This window comes from Phacochoerus africanus, chromosome 14 (assembly GCF_016906955.1).
Source record: "Phacochoerus africanus isolate WHEZ1 chromosome 14, ROS_Pafr_v1, whole genome shotgun sequence".
NCBI lineage: Eukaryota > Metazoa > Chordata > Mammalia > Artiodactyla > Suidae > Phacochoerus > Phacochoerus africanus.
The window spans coordinates 37,797,617-37,822,280 of record NC_062557.1 but is presented as its reverse complement, the minus strand read 5'-3'; the positions used below and the strand labels follow the sequence as shown (position 1 = coordinate 37,822,280).

At 47.0% G+C, this 24,664-nt stretch overlaps 2 protein-coding genes across 8 annotated transcripts in view; one reads left to right on the top strand and one right to left on the bottom strand.

Moving 5' to 3' along the window:
* Positions 1-687: 687 nt before the first annotated feature.
* Positions 688-4,455, bottom strand: PIGW (phosphatidylinositol glycan anchor biosynthesis class W). Of its 3 annotated transcripts, XM_047756710.1 has the most exons (3): positions 3,932-4,028; positions 3,627-3,732; positions 688-2,557 (listed from the first exon to the last, which is right to left on the bottom strand). In XM_047756710.1, the coding sequence occupies exon 3, from the start codon at positions 2,546-2,548 to the stop codon at positions 1,037-1,039; it is 1,512 nt and encodes a 503-aa protein (XP_047612666.1). In that variant the 5' UTR covers positions 2,549-2,557; positions 3,627-3,732; positions 3,932-4,028; the 3' UTR covers positions 688-1,036. The 3 variants fall into 3 exon arrangements, with proteins under 3 accessions (XP_047612666.1, XP_047612668.1, XP_047612667.1); XM_047756712.1 differs by lacking the exons at positions 3,627-3,732; positions 3,932-4,028 and adding an exon at positions 4,368-4,455; XM_047756711.1 differs by lacking the exon at positions 3,627-3,732.
* A 79-nt stretch (positions 4,456-4,534) lies between these two features.
* MYO19 (myosin XIX) overlaps positions 4,535-24,664 on the top strand; it is a 40,883-nt gene continuing 20,753 nt past the window's right edge. For 4 of the 5 annotated variants that reach the window (XM_047756707.1, XM_047756705.1, XM_047756708.1 and 1 more), the window contains exons 1-6: positions 4,535-4,678; positions 5,300-5,466; positions 7,431-7,583; positions 15,609-15,750; positions 16,103-16,251; positions 18,422-18,535. In XM_047756707.1, the coding sequence (XP_047612663.1) occupies positions 7,572-7,583; positions 15,609-15,750; positions 16,103-16,251; positions 18,422-18,535 (417 nt within the window). In that variant the 5' untranslated portion in view covers positions 4,535-4,678; positions 5,300-5,466; positions 7,431-7,571. The remainder of the gene's footprint in view (positions 4,679-5,299; positions 5,467-7,430; positions 7,584-15,608; positions 15,751-16,102; positions 16,252-18,421; positions 18,536-24,664) is intronic. The other variant, XM_047756706.1, reaches the window with a different exon arrangement.

Sequence of the window (24,664 nt, the reverse complement as noted above, 5' to 3'; positions counted from 1 at the left end):
CTCTCTGCTGTTTATCCCCTTCCTTACCTGCATCCGCCTTCCCCGCCTGCCCAACTTCCCAGTCACACAAACTTCTCATCCCGCCAATCAGCTCTAGCTCAAAAAAATACTGTCTGTGGGGAGAACTTTCTTGACTCTGCTGTAAAGTCGATTCTTGACTTGACACTCTTGGCAACCTATACTTAAGAACAAGCTCCAAGATAACAGGAAACTTTTACTTATCATAGGCTATTGTAGGCTGAAAAATGAATTAATCTCAAGGCAAAACTATTGTCTCATAATTATTAAGCATGTGGGAGTTCCCGTTGTGGCTCAGCAGAAATGAAACTGACTAGTATCCATGAGGATTTGGGTTAGATCCCTGATGTGGCTCAGATGTGGTGTGGCTGTGGCTATGGCAAAGGCTGGCAGCTGCAGCTCCAATTCAACCCCTAGCCTGGGAACTTCCATATACTGAAGGTGTGGCCCTAAAAAGACCATCCTCCCCCCCAAAATAATTAAGCATGTAAACCACAACATTCAGTCTATTCTTTGGAGCATTTAGCTGTTTTCTGACTTTATAAGTATTGGTTTTAAACATTTGCTTTCTTATACTGAGTCTTTTTTAAGATTAAAATTGAGCAGTAAAGAATTGACAATTCCACGACTGGGATATTTTAATGTAAATATTATAAAAATAATACATACAATAAAAATACAGAATGGTGATAGGTGATATAAGACAAAGTCAAAATCTTCCTCACACCCTCCAGTCTTCATGTCATGACTGTAAATACAACAATTTCTTTAAAATACTGAAATTTATAAGTATTCTAATAAATCACAAGGGCTTTGTTCCTTCTGTGTTGGTTTGCTTTATATAGCCTTGCCATACATTTAAAACATTAAGCATCACCACTGTTACAGTAGGAAAGAAACTTAATTTTATAATAAAATATAGTTAACACTGGGTTGCCAAAACCCCATTTTCTTCACATTTTATGTTTATTCTTTCTCATTGAATAATACAGCTCAAAACATATCCTCCCCTAATTGATCACCAAAATTTTATAGTCTTATTTTGCAAGTGTAGCACATATATAATTAAGCAGTTGCTAAACATGTAGAGATTGAGCAGAAATAACGCCCACAAGGTATTGCTGTGTAATGTATCTACTGACAGGTTGATTAGGCCAGTTGTTACATTTGACAGCAAGAAAAAGATTAACTGGTTTCTGTTCATTGCTGTGATTAAACAACAAATGGGTTCCTTTCTTTCAGCTTCAGAGACTAGAGATTCTGAATGCTTTTTATTTATGCCAGGTGACTGGATAAGTTCCCAAGAACATGGTACTGCTGCCCCTTTAATTAGAAATTTGGCAAAACTCAAAATTATATCACCCAGTAATAAACTACTAAGAAGGATCAGGCAAGAAGCAACTATCCAAATACAAAAGGCTAAATTGGCCATTCTTCGAGATGCTACTTCTACAGTTACCTGAAGTATGTAAAGAGCTATGAAGAGGCCAATAGCTGTCAGTAGAACACAATATGTTACTTTTATCCAGTCTTTGATATGTGGTCTTTTCTTAAGCACATATGACCCTGTTTGAACACCGGCCATGTGTATCGCCGCGTACCCCAAGGTAGAGATTATTCCTTCTCGATTGGCATTTAATAAGCCAACCCTTGTGCCACTGCCATCAGTGCCATACAAAATGAACCTTTTCAGTGGGGTAAAATTAAGAGCTAGCTGGTATAATACAGTCATGCTGAGAGCCACAATCCAGGATTTATTTAGGGGAAAAATAATCAAAAGCAGTGACGTTATCAATTTCACAACTATTAAGGTAAAGAAAAAGTTCCAATGAACTCCATACTCGGTTAAATGTTCCTGATAGCCTATGGATTTTATAATGACCAATCGCCCCATTCCTAGGAGGACTAATGGCCAAATAGAACACAATGACTTTCTAAGATAACAAAGTCTGGACCCTTTTGTATATATTCCCCTCACCTCTGGACAAACCATTGCAGTCCCAAAAATAAAGCCTCCTACTCCAAAATCCATTGCTCCTGTCCCGTAGAGCTCGGTTTTGGCAAATCTTCTGGGAAAAAGTGGGAAGTCCACAGCCAAAATGGCAACAGCAGTAAATGCACTATTAATTACACGGAAACAGGAGATGGCTGGAATGTATTCTGATTCTAGACTGACTTTCAAGAATTTTTCAAGGATTTTCTGGACAGGCATTCTAGCATAGCAAGTTCTCCTGCAGTATATTTCATAGAACAGCCCTGCCCCAAAGATAATTACAATGAGGTACTCAAGGAGGACAAATGTAGAGAAAACAGTCAAAGTGATCACCAGGGGAACTATTAGGAAGGCAAAGTCAATGAAGAATCGAGTTCTCCAGGTGTGTGAAGAAGAACGTAAGTGCGGTGAGAGAACAATCAGGAGCCCTCTGCATAGGATACAGAACGCAGGCAAGCACAAGCCCTCAGTGATTTCCAGCACGCTCGTTCCATTGTGATTACTGACAAAAGCTTCCTTCATCTGCTTTTGAGACATTTTTTCCTCCTGTGAAAACAAGAGCAAAGGAATGCATTTATGGAAAAGAACATTCTCATGGAACTGGCATATTTATTTATTTTTGTTTTTATTTATTTTTGTCTCCTTGTATTTTCCAGGGCCGCACCTGCGGCATATGGAGGTTCCCAGGCTAGGGGTCTAGTCGGAGCTGTAGCCACTGGCCTGCGCCACAGCCACAGCAACGGGGGAATCCGAGCCTCGTCTTCGACTTACACCACAGCTCATGGCAACACCGGATCCTTAACACACTAAGTGAGGCCAGAGATCAAACCCGCAACCTCATGGTTCTAGTCAGATTCGTTAGCCACTGAGCCACAACGGGAAGTCCTATTTTTGCTTTTTGAGCCACACCCAAGGCATATGGAAGTTCCCAGGCTAGGGGTCAAATTGGAGCTACAGCGGCCAGCTTATGCCACAGCCACACGGGATCCAAACTGCACTTAAGACCTACACCTCGGCTCACAGCAACGCCAGATCCCGGACCACTGAGATACAGCAGGGATCAAACCTGAATCTTCAGATACTAGTTGGACTTGTTTCCGCTGCGCCACTACGGGAACTCCCGGCATATATATTACATATGTACCTGACTTGACTTTACTCATTCCTGGATTTCACTGCAGAATCTACGACTTGCAATTCCCCATCTCCTTAGGACTACTGGCAGAAGCCTAACACCAATTATGTGAGGATAAGAATGTCATACTAACAGTATGAAATTATTGGTTAAAAAGCTTTAGGTATTCTCAGTATAAGGCAGACTCACAAAGAAGGTGAAGTTGAAAAATAAACTGAGAATGGAATCACAGTAGGACAGAAATTCCTACTACTAAGCATTGTCTATGTCATGAAGATAATGTAATGAAAATTGAATACACCTAACTAATGATTTAGAGTCAAATCTGAGAGGGAGGAGGAGAGGGACTGGGAAAGAAAGTATTTAGTATACTTTGGAGTTGGGAGCCTTGGCTTCTGCCCAGATCCTCTCTGAACATGCTGCCTCTAGTACAAAATGCGAATCCTTCAGTGATCTCCTGAGCCCCAGGCAGCTCCTTACCTTATTTACAGGTTAAGGTGTCGATAGGTAGAATGGACGCTAATGATGGAGGAGGAGTGTTAGTTGTTTTAAATGGAAATAAAACCTCTCTGCCACATATCAATGTCTGAAAAATGGCACACAGGAAGAACACGTTTGTTGACCAAACAAGAACCACACTGAATAAAAGAATGCTTGCATGCGTGATGGCCCGTCTCGGCAACAATAGCACCGGAGGGAAAAAAACCGATCAGAACCGGCTGGCCTTCAAATAAAAGAGCCCTTTTCGCGGCAGACAAGCGCCTTGGCTGTCCCTGCCCTTATACCTCAAGTGTTCCTGGTGGTCTTGGCGGCCCCCAGTGAAGAGCTGTGTGAGCCGGCCTGGAGGACCCACGCACCACAAGGAAGGCGGCCGCTTCCGCCCCCCCCCCGAGCGGCGTTTCCGGCCGACGCGCGGCAGCGGCGCTTCCGGGCCGCGTCCCCGCCCAGGAGCGCGCCCATTTTCCACGCCCCACGCGCGTCCTTCTCTGTCTTGGTCTTGCCCAGCCGAGGTCCTTTCTGGCCGAGACGCCAGCAGGTCGGTCAGGGGAGCCCGAGCGGAGAAGGCGCGTCCGGCACCTCACCATTGGCCCTCAGAGCCCACGGCGAGACCCCGTCAGTGGCAGCGGTCAGGGCTCCCGGTCTTCCCACTGGGAGACCCACGGCCCCGTGAGGGCTCAGAGGCCCAGGCCCCCCTCCCTTTCGTCTCTCCCGCACTCTTACTCGAGGCTCTCAGAATGTTTCCTCCTGAATCGAACCCCCAGCTCCGGACCCCGGCGTCCCGGGCGGCCCACGTGCACCCCGCGCCTCCAGTGCGCGCCCCGCCCCGGGGGAGGAGCCGGCCGGCTCCCGGCCACTCGGCCGGAGCGGCAGCCGGCGGGTGCTACCCGGCGTTCCCGCTTTCCCTCCTCCCTTGCTGGCTCCCGCCCCCTCCACGCCCCGGGCTCTTCCCGCCGCCTTCAGCGGCCCGCCCGTCTCCCTTTCCAGTCGGGCCGGCTGGGCTCGCACGCTCGGCGGCTCGGGCTGTGGGACCGGTGAGTGCCTCCCCCCAGCAGGGTCCGAAGCTCTTCCCGAGCCCGAAAGGGCAAGAGAGGCGGGTAGGCTCCCGTAGCGCTGAGGGAGAGAAGGACGTCTCTCCCTTCCCTTTGCCCTTTTCTTTTTGACCGTCTCTTACCGAGGAGAGAGCCCAGAACAAGGACTTTTCATGGTCACTCACCCGCGTGCCGGCAGGGGGCGGCCCGGGGTGAGGGGAAGGTCCCCGCTCCTGCTCCTCTCCCTACTTAGGGACCTGGGAGGGGGCGGCTGGCCCCGGGAGGCGTCAGGGCAGCGGCGCCCTTGGCTGGGGTCACGTCCCCCTTCCCTGGAAGGACATGCTCTCCCCGTGTCAGGTGCTTTCGGAGCGGCATTCAAACCCTTGGGCCCGGCGGGCATCTCGCCGGGACAGGGAGTGCCCGGTTCCCGCCGGGAACCTGGGGGCAGGGCGGGCAGGACCCTTACCCTGCTCTTTCTCGGCGGCCCTCCCACTGTCCTCCGAGCCGAGAAAGGACCAGAGGCGGTGGGGGGAGAGGGGGGAGGAGCTGACGGTCAGGTTGCCACTTGTCTTGCCCTGACTTGGGGTTTTCATCTATTCATTACCGTCTCCCTCCTGCCCACAGTCGACACACCCTTCATACCCTTTCCAGAAACTCTTGGCTTGTAACCGCGAAGCCGACAAGGGAGCAAGAGCTGGGAGAACTGGAGAAAACCGCTCTCACCTGACTTGATTCTGGCTGGAAGTGGATCTTGCATCCTAACAACCGACATCTGCAGCGCACTCTCAGAGGTACTGTCCTGTTTGACCCTGCACTCAGCATTGTGAGGTCTGGGTATTAGTAGTTCTTTTTGCCAACGGGGACGTGGAATAAGGCTAAACGAGCTCCTCTGAATTGTTTTCTGTGGTTTGGGGCTCTGGATTCTAACCCCACAACCTGTCGTGTTTCCCCTCTGGTCCTCTCTCAAGATGAGGTTCCAATTGAGGGATTTGTTGGCCTTGAGTCTCGAGAGTCCTCCGCATGGCTCTCCCTTATATGGGGTACTGTCAGTGTCCAGGGTGAATGTGTCCAGCACAGTCCTGATGCCCTCCTCTGCCTGAAGTGTCTTTTTGCTAACTTCCATGGAAGTCCCTATCCCTGAGTTCTTTGAAAAGCTGGATGTATTCAGAGCCTTAAAGTTCCTACTGGAGGGAGTTCCCATCGTGGTGCAGTGGTTAACGAATCTGCCTAGGAACCATGAGCTTGAGGGTTCGATCCCTGCCCTATGCTCAGTGGGTTAAGGACCCGGCGTTGCCCTGAGCTGTGGTGTAGGTTGCAGATGCGGCTCGGATCCTGCATTGCTATGGCACTAGCTGGCATAGGCCGGCGGCTACAGCTCCGGTTCGACCCCTAGCACTGGGAACCTCCATATGCCGCGGGAGTGGCTCTAGAAAAGACAAAAAAAAAAAAAAAGTTTCTACTGGAGTTCGCATCATGGCTCAGCGGAAACCAATCTGACTGGCATCCATGAGGACACAGGTTTGATCCCTGGCCGCACTCAGTGGGTTAAGGATCTGGCGTTGCCGTGAGCTGTGGTATAGGTCGCAGACGCGGCTCAGATCTGGCGTGGCTGTGGTGTAGGCCAGCGGCTACAGCTCTGATTCAACCCCTAGCCTGGGAACCTTTATATGCCACAGCTTTGGCCCTAAAAAGACAATAAAAAAAAAAAGTTTCCACCAAGGTCAGTCCAATTACAGACACCTCCTTGCTGGGGAGGTGTGAGGCCTGGGAAGTGCCTGAGAGTCACTTACAGATTTCCGGAGATTAGCCTTGGCCCAGCCTTACAAACGCCTCTCTCTGATTTCCCTTCTCTGATACCTTCCCCTTTTTAAAGTTGAAACTGGACTGTTCCACCTGATTAGTGTTCCCACATGGATTACCCATCCTTAGTAACAGGACTAACAGTCTTCCCCCTTGAACGCGTATTCGGGTTTGCACTTTGTGTAGATAGAGTGCTTTCACCTGATTGACCTTCACAGCTACTCCCGGGGAGGTAGATTTTAAGCTCCCCCTTTTCAAGGTGGGCGGGGAAGGTGAGGTGGCTTACCAGTGAAGGACTGGGCCCTCCCACAACAGCTTTCCTGCAACATCAAGAATTAACCTCAGGAGTTCCCATTGTGGCGCAGCGGAAACAAATCCGACTAGGAACCATGAGGTTGCGGGTTCCATCCCTGGCCTCGCTCAGTGGGTTAAGGATCCAGTGTTGCCGTGGGCTGTGGTGTAGGTCGCAGACATGGCTTGGATGCCCTGTGGCTGTGGCGTAGGCCAGCGGCTGCAGCTCCGATTCGACCCCTAGCCTTCATATACCTTAGGTGCAGCTCTAAAAAGCCAAAAAAAAAAAAAAAAGAATTGACTCCAGGCTCCCCACCCCACTGACTACTGGCTGTCCTAAGATAGGAGATTTCTGTCTGTAGGAGAGGCTTCTCTGCCTTTCAGCGCCTTCATCCTCCATGGCACACTCACCCAGATTTGCAGCCCATCCCAAACCCAGTACTTAGTCTGGCCCCGAAGGAGCCCAGGGAGCCTCTGGGGGCTCTCCTGAAAGTTTCCCCTGTTCCCTAATTGGCGGGGCAGGATGGACTCGCCCCCTCTGCCCAGGCTAGGCTCATCCCTGTTCATTTTGGTCCCTCCTGCTTGGTGGGAGGAGCAGGATCGAGTCACTCTGGAGAGGTCCTCACCTCTGTGTGACCCTTGTCTTCTCTCTCTCCTACCACAGGCCCTAGGGTAACTTGTCTCAGAGATTCCTCCAGAACGGAGCCCTTGGCTGGATCCATGCCCCAGCCTGTGCCCCCATGACCAGGTGGCTAGCACTCCTCGTGTCTGCAACCCAGAACCCTGGCTGACCACACTGAGCAGGATGCGCCAGCAGGTAAGCCCTCACCCTCTCAGATAAGCCAGGCCCTCAAACACCTGAGGCACCACCCCATCTTTTGCTTGCCTGACTGAAGCTTCCACTGCGCTGACCTGGAAGGAAGGGGAAGACCCTTTCAAGGTCTTTGTTCTCGTCTCTCTTCAGGTTGTCACTCCTATGCCTTTCACCTGTTGCCAGGAAGCTCTTCCTGATACCTAAATTGGCTCTCTCGTGGTTTTTAGCTCTTCTCCCTGGGATGGGTGAGGGAATCCATAGGGCATTTTGGTGACCTTACAAATCTCAACCAGTGAGGGAATCCTGAGAGCTGAGACTTCGCGGCCTGAGCTGTCAAGGCAAGTGGAGGCCTGGGGCTTCCAAGAGGGCATATTCCTTGATGCTGAGCCTTAAAGAATCAGTAAGAAATAGCCAAGTGGAGGTCAGGCAAAGAGGTCAGCCAGTGCAGAAATGTGGGAGATGACCTTTCTGGAAATATACAAGGATTCTGATGAATGGATCATGGGTTGCATGGGGGTTGCTAATGGGACATGAAACCTGCCTTTACTCCAGGCCTCTGCCTCTCTGCAAAGGCGCCTATGACCCCAGGCCTGTAGGATTCCAAAATATCCTTCACTGTGGAACCCCATGTCATACCTGCATCATCATTCCCATGCAGCTTTTGGTCCAGAGAGAATACCACTACATATTTGCTAATTTTTTTTTTAATGTTATTGGAGTCTGGTTGACTTACAATGCTGTGTTGGTGGTATACAGCAAAGTAAATCAGTATACATATACGTATATCCATTTTTTTCCAGATTGGGTTATTACAGAGTATTCAGATTTCCCTGTGCTCTACAGTAGCTTCTTGTTACTTATCTATTCTGTGTATAAGAGTTTGTTAATCCCAACCTAATTAACCCTTCCCACAATGTCTCCCCCCTTGGTAACCATAAGTTCGGTTTCAAAATCTTTGAGTCTGGGAGTTCCCTTCATGGCTCAGTAGTTAACTAACCCAACTAGGATCCATGAGGATACGGGTTCGATCCCTGGCCTCGCTCACTGGGTTAAGGATCTGGTGTTGCCATGAGCTTTGGTGTAGGTCGAAGACCTGGCTTGGATCCTGGGTTGCTGTGGCTCTGGCGTAGGCCGGCAGCCGTAGCTCCAATTTGACCGCTAGCCTGGGAATCTCTATATACCGTGTGTGTGGCCCTAAAAAGGAAAAAAAAAGAAAGAAAGAAACCTTTGAATCTGTTTCTCTTTTGTAAAAAAGTTCTTTTTTACTGTTTTTTTATTAGATTTCACATGTAAGTGAAACCACGTGATATTTGTCTTTCTCTGACTTAGTATGTTAATCTCTAGGTCCATCCATGCTGTTGCAAATGGTATTTCATTCTTTTTTTATGACAGAGTAATGTTCCATTGTGTTTATGTACCACATCTTTATCCATTCCTCTTTTGAGGGACACTTAGGTTGTTTCCATGTCTTGGCTATTGTAAATAGTGCTGCAGTAAACACTGGGGTTCATGTATTTTTTTTCAAATTACGGTTTTCTCCAGATGTATGCCCAGTATCACGATTGCTGTATCATATGGTAGCTATATATTTAGTTATCTTTTTTTTTTTTTTGTCTTTCTGTCTTTTCTAGGGCTGTACCCACAGCATGTGGAGGTTCCCAGGCTAGGGGTCTAATCGGAGCTGTAGCCACTGGCCTACACCAGAGCCACAGCAATGCCAGATCCGAGCCGTGTCTGCAACCTACACCACAGCTCACGGCAACACCAGATCCTGAACCCACTGAGCAAGGCCAGGGATCGAACCCACAACCTCATGGTTCCTAGTTGGATTCGTTAACCACTGTGCCACGAAGGGAACTCCTGTATTTAGTTTTCTAATGAACCTCTATACTGTCTCCACAGTGGTTACACTAGTTTACATTCCCACCAACAGTGTAGCAGGGTTCTCTTTCATCCACAGCCCTGAGTTTTTATTTACTAAGTGTTGCTGCTGGGCCGAGGCAGATGTTTTAGAGGATTCCTGCCCTTGAGGAGCTCATGGTCTAGTGGAATCCTAGTCAGGTAAAGCAGAATGACAAAGTGTGAGGTCAGCCAGCCTCAAGGGAGCCATAGTAGACTCTGCTGCTTGACCTTCTCCCAGCCTTTTGGCTTGTGAAACAAGTTCGAAGCCTGGAGAGGGGAAGGCAAGACAAGCTTGTCTGCTCTGGGCTTTGTTATTGTTCATTTTTCATGTATTTATTATTTAAAAGGCAGTAATGTTCATCATAACTGTACTAGCAGCTGCTCCATGTTGAGCCCCTTGCTATGCATAAGCGCTATACTAAGTATTTTAGTATACTCAAGTGTTTAGTCCTTGAGAAAGATGCAGTATTGTATGTCTAGTGCTATTATATCCCCGTGTTGGAGATACAGCTCAGAGAAGTGACATATTCAAGGTCACATTCATGGAGTTCCCGTCGTGGCGCAGTGGTTAATGAATCCGACTAGGAACCATGAGGTTGTAGGTTCGATCCCTGGCCTTGCTCGGTGGGTTAAGGATCTGGCGTTGCCATGAGCTGTGGTCTAGGTCACAGACACGGCTCAGATCCCGCGTTGCTGTGGCTCTGGTGTAGGCCAGTGGCTACAGCTCCGATTAGACCCCCTAGCCTGGGAATCTCCATATGCCGCAGAAACGGCCCTAGAAAAAGCAAAAAGACAAAACAAAACAAAAACAAACAAAAAACAACAACAAAGTCACATACATGAGCTTGGGTTGCTGCTGTGGCTTGGGTTTGATCCCTGGCCTGGGAACATTCATATTCTGGGAGCACTTAAGAACTTGTCCTCAAGAGTACACCTGCTGCACCACGGAAATGGAAGACAAACTAAGCCAGCAAAGCAAACTGGAGTTTGAGAACCTGGTGGAAGAGACCAATCACTTTGTCTGCACCACTTTTGTGTCCAGGCGCAAGAAATTTGACGGAAAACAGGCATTAATGATTCCTCTGTCCTTGGAGATGGGATTCAGATGGCAGAATAGAAGGACTGGAGCTGAACTGCTCTCCTAAAAACAACAGCATTTACAACCAAATACTGAGCAGTCTTCAACCAAATGGACCAGAAACTTTCAAAAAGATATCCTACTCCAGAAGACAAAGAGGAGGCCACATCAAGAGGTAGAAGGGGCGATTACTCTGTATAAGTAACCCCATACGTCCAGGGTAGGAAGCCCCACAGGCTGGAAAGTAACTAGAGCACAGAGACTAACCTACAGGAGTGAGAGTTCTGAGCCCCAGATCAAACTCTCATGTGTGGGGATCTGGCTCTGGGAGAAAGAGCCCCCGGAGCATCTGGCATTGAAGGCCAGCAGGGCATGTGCGCAGGAGCTCCATGGGACTGGGGGAAACGGAGACCCCATTCTTAAAAGGAGCACATAGACTTTCACGTGCACTGGGTCCCATAGGAATCTGGGTCAAACCTGACTGCAGTTCTTGCAGGACCTCCTGGGGAAACAGGGGTAAATGTGGCTTGTTTTGGGGGAAGGACATTGGAAGCAAAGCTCTGGGGAATATTCAGCAGCCTTGCCTTTCTCTGGAGGTGGCCATTTTGGGAAAATCTGGCCCCACCTATCAGCCGTGAGAAGCCCCAGGACAAACAACAATCCAGGTGGGATCACAGCCCCGCCCCTCAGTAAACCTGCTGCCTAAAGACCCCCCCAGGCACACAGCTGCCTCCAATCTCACCCAGAGACGAAGCCCCACCCACCAGAGGGATAAGAATCAGCTCCACCTACCGGTGGGCAGGCATCAGCCCCTCCCATCAGGAAGCCTAGAGCAAGCCCTGTACCAACTTCAGCCACAAGGGGGACAGACACCAGAATTAAGAGAGGCTACAACTCTATTATCTGTAAAAAGGTCACCACACCAAAAACCTATAACAATGAAAAGACAGAGATGAGGGAGAAAGAACAAACCCCAGAAAAACAGCTAAGAGATCAGGAGATTCTCAGCCTCCAGGAAAAAGACTGGAGGCTGAGGATGATGCAAGATGTTGGAAATAACCTGGAGGCAAAGATGGATAATTTACAGGAAACACTGAGCAAAAAGATACAAGATACAAAATTTAAGCAAGAAGATATGCAAAATACAATAACTGAAATAAATTCATTAAGAGCAGCCAACAGCAGAATACAGGAGGCAGAAGAATGAATAAGCAAGGTGGAGGACAGAATAAGGAAATTATGGATGCAGAACAGAAAAGAAAAAAGATTGAAAACAAATGAAGAGAGTCTCAGAGGACTCTGGGACAATATTAAACACACCAACATCCATACTATAGGGGTGCCAGAGGGAGGAGAGAGAGAGAAGGGGACAGAAAAAATATTCCAAGCGATAATAGCCGAAAACTTCCCTCACATGGGAAAGGAACCACTCGCTCAAATCCAGGAAATGCAACAAGTACCATATAAAATAAACCCAAGGAGGAACACCCCCCGAGACACATATTAATCAAACTGACCAAAATTAAAGGCAAAGAGAAAATCTTGAAAGCAGCTACGGAAAAGAAACAAATAACATACAAGGGAACCCTGATAAGGTTATCAGCAGATTTTTCAGTAGAAACTCTGCAGGCCAGAAGGGAGTGGCATGATACGCTTAACGTAGTGAAAGGAAAAAACCTCCAACCAAGATTACTTTACCCAGCAAGGCTCTCATTCAGATTTGAAGGAGAAATCAAAAGCTTCACAGATAAGCAAAAGCTAAGAGAATTCAGCAAAACTAAACCAGTTTTACAACAAATACTAAAGGAACTTCTCTAGGCAGAAAAGACAGCAACAGGAAACAAAAATACCACAAATGACAAGGTTCACCAGTAAAGGTATGTATACAGTAAAGATAAGAAATCATCCACGCACAGTTATGCCACCAAAATCAGAAATCATGAGAAGAGGAAGGTACAATGCAGGACGTTGGAGGTGCACTTGGAATTAAGAGACCAACAACTTAAAATAATCTTGTGTGTATATATATGTAGACTCTTGTGTCGAACTTCAGAATAACTGCAAACCAAAAACCTACAGTTGATGCACAAGTAAGAAAAATCAACTCAAATGCCACACTGAAGATAGTCATCAAGCCAGAAGAGAGAAGGGAAGAAAATAGAGCAACAAAGCCGCATTCATTATAAGCGATGTGGAAAATAAAGATAAGCCAAAATAACATTAAAATTACCCATAACTGGGAGTTCCCGTCGTGGCGCAGTGGTTAACGAATCCGACTAGGAACCATGAGGTTGCGGGTTCGGTCCCTGCGCTTGCTCAGTGGGTTAACGATCCAGTGTTGCCGTGAGCTGTGGTGTAGGTTGCAGACGTGGCTTGGATCCCACGTTGCTGTGGCTCTGGCGTAGGCCGGTGGCTACAGCTCCCATTCAACCCCTAGCCTGGGAACCTCCATATGCCGTGGGAGTGGCCCAAAGAAATAGCAAAAAGACAAAAAAAAAAAAAAAATTTACCCATAACTGGGAGTTTGCATTGTGCCTTATCTGGTTAAGAGCCCCACCATTGTCTCTGTGAGGATGTAGGTTCAGTCCCTGGCCTCTCTCAGTGCGTTAAGGATCCTTCATTGCCACAAGCTGTGTAGGTCCACTGTTGCTGTGGCTGTGGTGTAGCCCTCAGCTGCACCTCTGATTCAACCCCTCGCCCAGAAACTACCATATGGCACAGATGCACATGTAAAAAGAAAAAGAAAAAAAAACCACTACCTGTAATTGTACTACCCAGAGATAACTGACATTTTAGAGGATGTCCTGGGTTTTTACCCTAAATATGTATTTAAAGTATCATACTTTTGGAGTTCCCGTCGTGGCGCAGTGGTTAACGAATCCGACTAGGAACCATGAGGTTGCGGGTTCGGTCCCTGCCCTTGCTCAGTGGGTTAACGATCCGGTGTTGCCGTGAGCTCTGGTGTAGGTTGCAGACGTGGCTTGGATCCCGTGTTGCTGTGGCTCTGGCGTAGGCCAGTGGCTACAGCTCCGATTCAACCCCTAGCCTGGGAACCTCCATATGCCGCGGGAGCGGCCCAAGAAATAGCAACAACAACAACAAAAAAGACAAAAAAAAAAGTATCATACTTTTTTTTTAACCTGCTTTATTCATTGTAAGGCTGTGCTGTAAGCTCTTATTTGGACATTTGGGATATTTCCAATTGTCCTGCAATTATAAATGTTTCTATATACACTGAACACTCTTATGGCCTTTACCTAGGGTTGTTTTCTAGAAGCAGAATTGTAGCTTTAGGGACATATTCTAAGGCTTTTCATATATCATTGCCTAATTAGAAGAGTTGCTTTTAAAAGAAGAATAATAGCTAACTTTTAGGAGCATAGATTAGGTGTCTTTTCTAAATTCTTTCTGTGCTTATTAGTATTGTGGAGTAGGTACTACCAGTGTACCCACTTTACAGATGAGGAATATTGAGGCACAGAGAAATTAAAAAGGTTTCATAGGATTATGCAGCTAGGAAGTGGTAGAGTCTAGCTTTTCAAGTCCAAGTCAAGGACCATTATCCTCAGCTGCCTCTCTGGTAGGATCAGGGCTGTTCATAAATTATTGGCTGGTTTGTGTGATTTTCTTCTTTCCCCTCGACTACGGGGATTTGCATGGACCCAGCCATGCTCTGACCTCAGCATTTATCCTGGAAGTCAAGAGCCTCCCTTGTGCATGCATCATGGTGGGCCCAGCTTCAAAGAACAGGCACATCTTTGGAAAGAACCTTATTCCTGGGCCTCTCAAGTGACACTTGCCACCTTGGCTTGAGGGTTTGAACTTCTAAGGTTCCCTTGTCTCATAAGGCACCCACACATGGGGAGTTCCCTTTGTGGCTCAGTGGTTAACAAACCTGACTAGGAACCATGAGGTTTCAGGTTCGATCCCTGGCCTCGCTCAGTGGGTTAAGGATCTGGCATTGCCGTGAGCCGTTGTGTAGGTCACAGACTCTGCTCAGATCCTGAGCTACTGTGACTGGTGTAGGCCGGCAGCTGCAGCTCCGATTCGACCCCTGGCCTGGAAACCTCCATATACCGCGGTTGCAGCCCTAAAAAGTAAAAAAAAAAAAAAAAAAGAAAGAAAAGGAACCCACACATGTTATATCACAGACCCCTTCTCCCAGACGCAGATTTCAGCCAGGTTACTATCTTCTATGCCATCTTCCCTGCAGCCCCCGGGGAGAAAAGAGGAGAAATGGGATCAAGGAAGGAAAACGGAGAGAGGAAGCGTGGAAAGTGTTGACGCAGAGGATGGGCCAGGGAGAGGGAGAACCAGCCTGTTGCCCTTGGGGCTTGTTCTTGACCTCATCTGACTTCTGAGCCAGGATTCCTCTCAAGTAGACCAGGGCAGCAGGAGCTAATTAATTAGACTAAATTTAAGCCTCAAGAAGCAGGTGAATGAAGGCGTGGGGCTGTCTCACTGGTGATTTTTCATCTTAGGCTGAATGAGCTCTTTTAGAAAAGGTCCAAACCATGGTTCGGTTCTTCTATTTTCTTTTCTGTTTTTTTCTTTTCTTTTCCAGTATTCCTGTAGCAGCCCCCCCACCTCAGTCCCCACTGCTGCCATCCCAGTAAGGTTGGTAGCTGGCCAGGCTGGAAGCTGGAATGCATGGCAGAGGAAAGGGGATAGCATTTACTGATTTTTTTTTCTTTTTCTTTCTTTTTTCTTTTCTTTTCTTTCTTTCTTTTTTTTTTTTTTTTTTTTGGTAGCATTTACTGATTTACTGAGTACACGCTGTGTGCCGGGCACTGACTCAGTGCTTCGTGTCTTTTATTTTTTTTCCCAAACAGTTTTGTGAGTTGACTTTATTTTCCTTTGTTTATAACCTTAGAGAGGTTAAGTAATTTACCCAGGCTCACAGGCCAAGTAAGTGGCACAGCTGAAATTCAAACAACCAGATGATGAAGCTAAAGGCCTGTTCTCTTCCCACTGCGCAGGCCCCCACCCTAACGTGGCTGCCAGCTGGTCTGAGTCCCAGCTCTCCTGACCCTGTTATTCCCACCCAGGTTAATGGCCACGGTTCAGGCTCTGATGCCCACAGTGGCGGAGAGTCCCTCAGAGAAGAGCTGCAGGAATTCCTGGGCGGGGAGGCCCTGCTGCACCAGCTGGATGACCTCACCCAGGTGAATCCTGTCACACTAGAGACAGGTATGGCCCCCAGTACTCAAATATGGACTCTCAAGAGGGCGGGGGTGGGATGAGGGTATTTAGCACCGCTGCCCCTGGCCAGACCAAGGCAGGCAGGACTCCTGACCTGGAGCCAGGTGGGCTGCTCCAGACCTCTTTGCATGGCAGCAGCCCTCAGGCTCGCCGCAGGCGCAGGCTTTGCTCCAGATTGGGCTCATCTTAATTAGATCTTGTACCTATTCATCAGGGAGCTGCTGGGATCTAATGGCTCTTGGCTAATTGCAAAGGGAGTGCTGTTAGGCGGATGTTTGTCTGCATATGCAATTCTGTCTACCTTTGAGCCAGAGTTTGCTAAAAGGCACTTCTGCCTCAGTCCTGAGGTGTCTGCAGGCCCGGTACTCAGCAGACATGTTCTACACCAACGCTGGCTGCACCCTGGTGGCTCTGAACCCCTTCAAGCCGGTCCCTCAGCTCTACTCCACGGAGCTGATGCAAGAGTACCACGCTGCTCCTCAGCCCCAGGTAAGACTCACCGCCTCCCATGGCCTCGGAGCTCCCCCTCCTCCCCAAAGCCACCTTGCAGCTTCCCTGTGCTTATCCATGTGTTTACCAGCCAGGCAATCATTCAAAGTCTACTGGTGCCATGGCCTTGCCCACCAGGAGCTCACAGAATTTTGGACACATAGCAGTAGGTTCAGAGTTCCCTCTGTGACACGACGGGATCACCAGTGTCTCTGGAGCACTGGGACACAGGTTCGATCCCGGATCTGGCACAGTGAGTTTAGAATCTGGTATTGCCGCAGCTGTGCCATGGGTCACAACAGCGGCTCACATCTGACCCCCGACTCGGTTACTCCTTTGCCATGGGGTGGCCAAGAAAACCAAAAAACTGGGAGGTACAAAATGGGAAATAGAGAAATATTTATTCAGTTCATTTTGGAACCTGAAATAGGGACATAGAGCAGATGATTTTTTTTGTTTGTGAATTTATTAATAAAAAGGGATTTACAAGAGTACTTTTGTGTATTTAACAGAACACTTTTTTGGAAAAGAATAAAGTATATTCTTTGCCCTAGAAGATTGAGCACATGCTCATCTGCGCTGATTAGAATGAGGAATAACTTCTTGCAGAGCTGGGGATGGAGCTGGTACCAACGAGTCAATGTTGAAGTGCAGGGAGAAGCAAGAGCAAGCTTGCTGGCAGGAGGGGAAAGAGGCAGCAGATCAGGGTGGGAGGATAGGCCGAGGCTGTGGGTGAAGGGTCTGAAGCACCACAGGCGGAGGAAAGAGTCCAGGGGTGAGGTAAGGCTGCCAACAGCCCACTGTGGGGATGATGACTCGGGAAGTTGGGGTCATGAAAGTGAGATGGGAGACAGAAGAGCTGGAGGCTTTGTAACAGTTTGGGTGAGAGGTGCATGGGGTGAAGGACCATTCTGACACTATCCAGGGCGGTGCCCTCTCCCTTCAAGAAGCTGTGGGGAAGTGATCATCGCTGGCCGGGCCGTGCTGGGCTGGCTGCGCCTTGCACAGGTGGCCTGGCTCATGAGTGGTTAGTGTCCGAGTAAAAGTCAGGGGAGGTCTGGCCTAGGAGCCCGTTTCTTTCTGATTGTCTGCTTCTTCAAAGGCAAAGCCATGTCACAGTCCCCTCTGTCCTCACTGCCCAGCTTAATGCCCAGCACATTGAAGACAATTAATGTTTGTTGATGGGAAGGAGAACAGCAACTCTGGAGTTCAAATCACATGTGCACTTTCATTTGCTGAGTGGCCTTGAGAAGGTTATTTAACCTGTCTGAACCTCAGTTTTCTCATCTGTAAAATAGAGTTAACGACCCAACTAATACACAGACTTCTTAGGCAGTAATTTGTAAGAAAGTTTTTGCAAACTGCCAAGTACAATAACATAAAATAATAACCAAATAAGACTATTAAGATGAAGTTTCCAGAGTTCCCATTGTGGCTCAGTGGAAATGAGCCAAACTAGCATCCATGAGGTTTCGGGTTCGATCCCTGGCCCCACTCAGTGGGTTAAGGATCTGGTGTTGCCATGAGCCGCGGTGTAGGTTGCAGACGTAGCTCGGATCCTGCGTTGCTATGGTTGTGGTGTAGGCCAGCAGCTGTAGCTTTGATTCAACCCCTAACCTGGGAACCTCCATATGCCGCAGGTGTACCCCCAAAAAGTTAAAAAAAAAAAAAGATGGGAGGATAAAGTGTTAATGTCACAGAATGATCAAAATCGGCACTGCTTCCAGACTTGACAGAAGATAAAGGGAAAAAGCCCACAGGTGTTCCTGTCATGGTGCAGCAGAAACGAATCCAACTAGGAACCATGAGGTTGCGGGTTCGACCCCTGGCCTCACTCAGTGGGTTAAGGATCCAGCGTTGCAACGAGCTGCAGTGTAGGTCGCAGACGTGGCTGGTATCTGACGTGGCTGTGGCTGTAGTGTAGGCCGGCGGCTATAGCTCCGATTGAACCCCTAGCCTGGGAACTTCCTTGTGCCATGGGTGCAGTCCTAAAAAGACAAAAAAACAAAAGCCCACAGTTGGGCCTAACGTTATTACCGCCAGGAAATTTTCCTAGTGGAAGTCTCCTGACACTGCTGTGAGCAGCCTCCCCATCTCAGTTATCTCTGCATCAACCATTCCTTGAAAACAAGTGTTGGCTTACATGACCTTTCACCCCTTGATGTTTCAGAAACTGAAGCCCCACATCTTCACTGTGGGTGAACAGACCTACAGGAATGTCAAGAGCCTGATGGAGCCAGTGAACCAGTCTATTGTTGTCAGTGGAGAGAGTGGTGCCGGAAAGGTAGGAGGGCTTCTTTGCTGCCCTCTCTGCTTCATCACTGGCCGGACAGGCAGAGAGGCAGGGGGTCATTTCTTGTGGAGTCACTGGGCAGCAGTGGGAAGGCACTGGGCAGGAAGTCATTATAGCTCTGCTGTAACCCTGCGACACTTTGCTGCCAGAGCCTTCATTTCCTCATTGAAGGGCTCGCCCAGCTCTGACATCATTGGAAATACAAGTCAGCTGTTGGGGGTTCCAGCACAGTGCTAAGAGCTCATCACACAGATACTTAGCTTTCTCAAACCTCAGTTCTTCTGCTTTTAAAATGGCAGGGAGGGCACAACCAACCCCCAACGCATGGGACTGCTGAGTGTGAAGTGAACCATGTACTTCAGGCACTTGCCATGTGGCAGCACTCCTCCAAAAGTAGCTGGGGTTACCTGTGGGAAAGGATTTGTTGGAGTAGCCCATCTGCACCTCTGGGTTGCCCTTGATGGCAAGGGCAGTGCATTGGGCCAGCTGTGGGTAAGGTCAGAGACTCCCAGTGTGGCCCACATGGTCCCTGGGCAGCAGAATCACAGCAGATGAGACAGACTGTTAGACAAGGAGGGGTGAGTCGTTGCACAGCTGGTCAGAGGAGGCTACTGACCCAGGCTCCACTACCTTCCTATCAAGCCTTACCAGCCACGCACGCTACCCTTTTGTCAAAGGATTCTTTGGACCATAAGCTGCCTTGTCCTATACTCACATCTGAGAGCATCACTGAGCACCGTGAGCACCTGCTGGGTTCTGGGCCCTGGGCTAGCCAGTAAGGAGTGGCAGGGGGAGGAACAGGAGGAAAAGTGCAGCAGCTGGTTTTCACGGGGCTCGGAGCCCACTGGAAAAGACCGACAAGGAAACAGATGAAGACAACAAGCAGTAGGGATGAGGGCTAGGACTTGGGTAAGGAGGGGATCTTTGAGAGCTATGTCAAGATGACCAGTGCAGTGGCTCCTGGATGATGCCCATTGTCCCCCAAAATTGCTCTGGGGAGCTGAGGCTGCACCTGGCTCAGGACCCATGCAACCAGAGCTCAGTAATTCTTTATTGAACAGCCATTGTGGTAGGGAGCTGGACCTGGTATCTTTTTAAAGTTTATTTTTAAATATAGTTACATTGTTTAAAAATCATTCAATACTACAAGGCTCACAAGGAAAAACAGCAACCCTGCCCTGTATCTCTCAAACCTATTTCTTCTCTCTAGAGGCAATGACTTTCCCATACTTGAGCACTTTGCTTGGGTGTCTGCATCCATATTTCTTTTTTTTTTTGCAGAAAAATTAGCACATTTTTATTGATGAATACAATATGCTTTATTAGAGATCTTTTTTTTCCCTTTTTTTTTTATTGCTCAAATGAATTTATCACATCTGTAGTTGTATAATGATCATAACAATCTGATTTCACAGGATTTCCATCCCACAGCCCAGGTACATCCCCCCATCCCCTGCATCCATATTTCTAAACAACATGCTTATATTATTAGTTACTAATTTTTCAACTTTGGACCTTATCTGTCCATTACCTGCTTTGATAAGGATTTAGTCCTATTTGCCTGCCCCGAAATACGTATGGAATTATATCATGATTTCTAAGTTAATAAATAGTATTTATATTACGACGATGTATGTATTATTCACAGCAGAGCTAGGTAATATACTATAATTATGTTTCTTGTAAAATTTTTACTTTCTCTCTACTTGATAATTGCCCCCATATTTTTCATTTGTTATAGTTTCTATATACCTATTTTTTGTTGGCTACAAACTTGTCACCAAAACTGGAAAACACCTACCCAAACTGGCAAGTACATCAGGTGCTTTTTCTTGGCAACCCTCCCTAGAGCTTTCACATCTCCTGCTCCCCTCTGGACTGGTGGCTGTCAAGGGCTGCTGGCACACAGCTACTGCCTGGGAGCTGTCTGCCTCACTCTGGAGACTCAGATTGCTGTCTGTCCTGTGATAAATATCCCATTGTTGGAGCCCAGTGGCTTCCTCTTGCTTGTTTTTATGGAGCACATTCTTAAGTAGCTTCCCAGCAAATGTTTCATGAAGGGCATATTTTTGAGTCGCTGCATATCTACGAATGCTTATTTTGCCTTAATTTGACATGTTGGCTGGATTTTATGATTTCACATTGGAAATCATTTTCTTTCTGAATATGCATTTATTTCCTTAATATTCTTTTGAGTGTTGCTGTCGAGAATCCCAGTCCATAAATTGGTGAATTTGTGTTTGCTTTCCAAAAGTTTTTAGGGTCGTCTCTTTTATCCATAGGTATTAAAATTCACAGTGGCGTGTCTTGGTATGGTTTTTTCTCACTTGCTGTGCTAGATACTTTGTGTGGGTCTTTTTAACCTTGAAACTCATGAAACTCATGTTTGTTTGGGAAGATATTTTTGTGTTATCTAGTAATTTAATAATTTACTTCCCTTGTTTTCCCTTTCTAGAACTCATATTAGTCTGAAGTTTGATAAATTGTCTAAATGCCTATTTTTCTCATCTATTCTTCTACCTCTTAATATTTTGGTCTGTCTTCTGGGAGATACTCTCTTAGAATTTTTAATTTTTATCCCCCCCCCATTTTTTTTTTTTTTTTTTAATAGCCACACTTGTGGCACATGGAAGTTCCCAGGCTAGGGGTCAAATTGGAGCTGCAGCTACAGGCCTACACCACAGCCACAGCAACATTAGATCTAAGCTGTATCTGCACCTTATGCCGCAACTTGTGGCAATGATGGATCCTTAACCCACTGAGGGGGGCCAGGGATCAAACCGCATCTTCATGGATACTGTGTTGCGTTCTTAACCTGCTGAGCCACAGTGAGAACTCCTTTATCAAAAATTTTTATTCCAAGTGTTCTTCCTTGTTCTCTGAGTATTATTTTCCCACCAGCGTCCTGTTCTTATTTCAGAGGTTTGCTGTCTCTTATATTTGAGGATATTTCGTGATTTCTCCTTGTCTTCTGCTCCTTTCATTTCTGTTTCCAAAATTCATTTCTGTTTCCTTCTAGTTCCTTTTCTTCCTGCATTGTGATATTTATCATTCATGTAAAAGAAGTTTACCAAATAGTTAATGATCCTTGAATTTTTTATAATAATTGAGAATAGGGAGTTCCCATCGTGGCGCAGTAGTTAACAAATCTGACTAGGAACCACGAGGTTGCGGGTTCGATCCCTGGCCTTGCTCAGTGGGTTAAGAATCCAGCGTTGCTGTGAGCTGTGGTGTAGGTTGCAGACGCGGCTTGGATCCTGCATTGCTGTGGCTCTGGCGTAGGTCGGTGGCGACAACTCCGATTCGACCTCCTAGCCTGGGAACCTCCATATGCCGAGGGAGCAGCCCAAAGAAATAGCAAAAAGACCAAAAAAAAAAATTTGAGAATAAGGCATTAAGCAGCTGATTAGAATCTCTTTTGTTTATGGGCAGGAGACCTCACTATGGGTAGCTTTCTAAACTTGTGGGGCCCTGAATGTCTATAACTCTTCTCCTGAGCTTGTCAGTACCTTCAGAAAAGATTCTTCTAACCTTCATCAGAGAGATGGAAACTGTAGTTAAATGGCCATGATAAAAACATGAGCAACTCCTTTGTACTTAGCAGCAGACTAGACATGCCAGAAGAATGCATCAGTGAACTTGAGAGTGGGTCAGTAGAAATCAAAAAAAAAAAAAAGAGAGAGGAAAAATTGAAAAACAAAGAGAGAAATGCATTCGAGAACTTTGGTATAATGTCAGGATTTACTGTACTTGTGATTGGAGTCCCAGGAGAAGAGAGAGGATGTGGATCATAAGTAGTATCTTCAAAATTATCAAAAGATGCTAAGCACAGAGCCTAGGAGCTCAGGAAGCACTAAGCAGGTGGAATACAAAGAAAACACACCTAGATACATTATAATCAAATTGCTGAAAACCAGTCATAAGGAAAAAATCTTGAAGGAAGCTAGGAAAATATACATAAAATGGAACAAAAACAAGAATGGTAACACAGGCATCTCGTCAAAAACTACAAGATAAGGAGTTCCCGTCATGGCGCAGCGGAAACGAATCTGACTAATATCCACGAGGATGCAGGTTTGATCCCTGGCTTCTCTCTGTGGGTTAAGGATCCGATGTTGCTGTGAGCTGAAGTGTAGGTCACAGACGCGGCTCAGATCTGGCATTGCTATGGCTGTGGTGTAGGCTGGTGGCTACAGCTCCCATCAGACCCCTAGCCTGGGAGCCTCCATATGCCATGGGTGTGGCCCTAAAAAGACAAAAATAAGAAAGAAAAGAAAATGAAAGCACAACATATCAAAATTTGTGCTTAAAAAAAAAAAGTGAGTTCCCATTGTAGCACAATGGGATTCACAGCAACTTGGGAGTGCTGGGGCCCAGGTTCAATCCTGGGCCTGGCACAGTGGGTTAAAGATCTGGCCTTGCTGCAGCTGTAACATAGGTCACAATTGCGGCTCAGATCTGATCCCTGGCCTGGGATCTCCATGTGCCGTGGGGCGAGCAAAAAAGAAAAAGAAAAAAACAGTGTCTACAGGGAAATTTGTTGTAGCATTAAATGCTTATGTTAGAAAAGAACAAACTCAAATCATTGATCTGAGTTTCTGCCTTAAACTAAGTGGAAAAAGAATAAAGTAGTAGGAGTTCCCTGGTGGCTCGGGTTAAAGACCTCGCATTGTCACTGCTGTGGCTCTGGTTACAGCTGTGATGTAGGTTCAATTCCTGTCCCCGGTATAGGGGACAATCCTCCCATGCTGTGGGCATAGCTAAAAAAAGAATAAAGTAAATCCAAAGTGAGCAGAAGAAGGCAATAGAGTGGGGTGAAAAAAAAAAAAAAACAGTAACATAGAAACAACAAAAAAAATAAAATGAAATCAATAGCTGTGTCTTTGAAAAGATTAATAAAATGTATAACTCTCTAGTCAAATTTGAAGAAGGGAGAAGATAAATTACAAATGTCAGAAACGAAAGAATAGACATCACTTAAGATCCTCCAGATAAGAGGTTTTTATTAACTATTTCAGTAAATTCTACAATTTAATGAAATTGAGAATTTTTCTTTCTTTTTTTTTTGTCTTTTTAGGGCCGCACCCATGGGCATATGGAGGTTCCCAGGCTAGGGGCCTAATCAGAGCAGTAGCCGCCGGCCTGCGCCAGAGCCATGTCTTCGACCTATACCACAGCTCACGGCAACACCAGATCCTTAACCCACTGAGCGAGGCCAGGGATAGAACCCGAAACCTCATGGTTCCTAGTTGGATTCGTTAACCACTGAGCCACGATGGGAACTCCGTGCAAGAAATATTTCGAAATACACAAACTGCTGAAGCTCACACAAGAACTATATCACCTGACTGTCTAAATCTATGAGAGAAATTTGTCACAGTTAAAAACCTTTCTGTAGGAGTTCTCATCATGGCGCAGCAGAAACTAATCTGACTAGGAACCATGAGGTTGTAGGTTTGATCCTTGGCCTTGCTCAGTGGGTTAAAGATCCGGCGTTGCCATGAGCTGTGGTGTGGGTTGCAGACGCGGCTTGGATCCCGAGTTGCTGTGGCTCTGGCGTCGGCCGGTGGATACAGCTCCGATTAGACCCCTAGCCTGGGAACCTCCACATGCCGTGGGTGTGGCCTTAAAAAAGACAAAAGACAAAAAAAAAACAAACCCCACAAAAACCTTTCTGTATGGAAAGTCCAAGTGGCTTCATTTTGTGGATTCTACCAAGTATTTAAGGAAGCAATATTAAGTCTACACAAATTTTCTCAGAAAACAGAGGAGAGGGAACATGACCTACTTCAGAGGAAGACCTAAAAGAATTTATTAAAAAAAAGCTACAACTAAAGAGTTGTAGTGAGGGGTGGGGAGTTATTGAGGTGACAGGATACAGAGTCAGTTATATAAAAATCTAGGAGTTTCTGTCTTGGCTCAGCAGTAATGAACCCAACTAGTATCCGTGAGGATTTGGGTTCAGTCCCTAGCTTTGCTCAGTGGGTTGGGGATCCGGCATTGCTGTGAGCTGCAGTGTAGGTCACTGGCGCAGCCTTGATCTGGTGTTGCTGTGGCTGTGGTGCAGGCCTCAGCTGCAGCTCTGATTCAACCCCTAGACTAGTAACTTCCATATGCCAT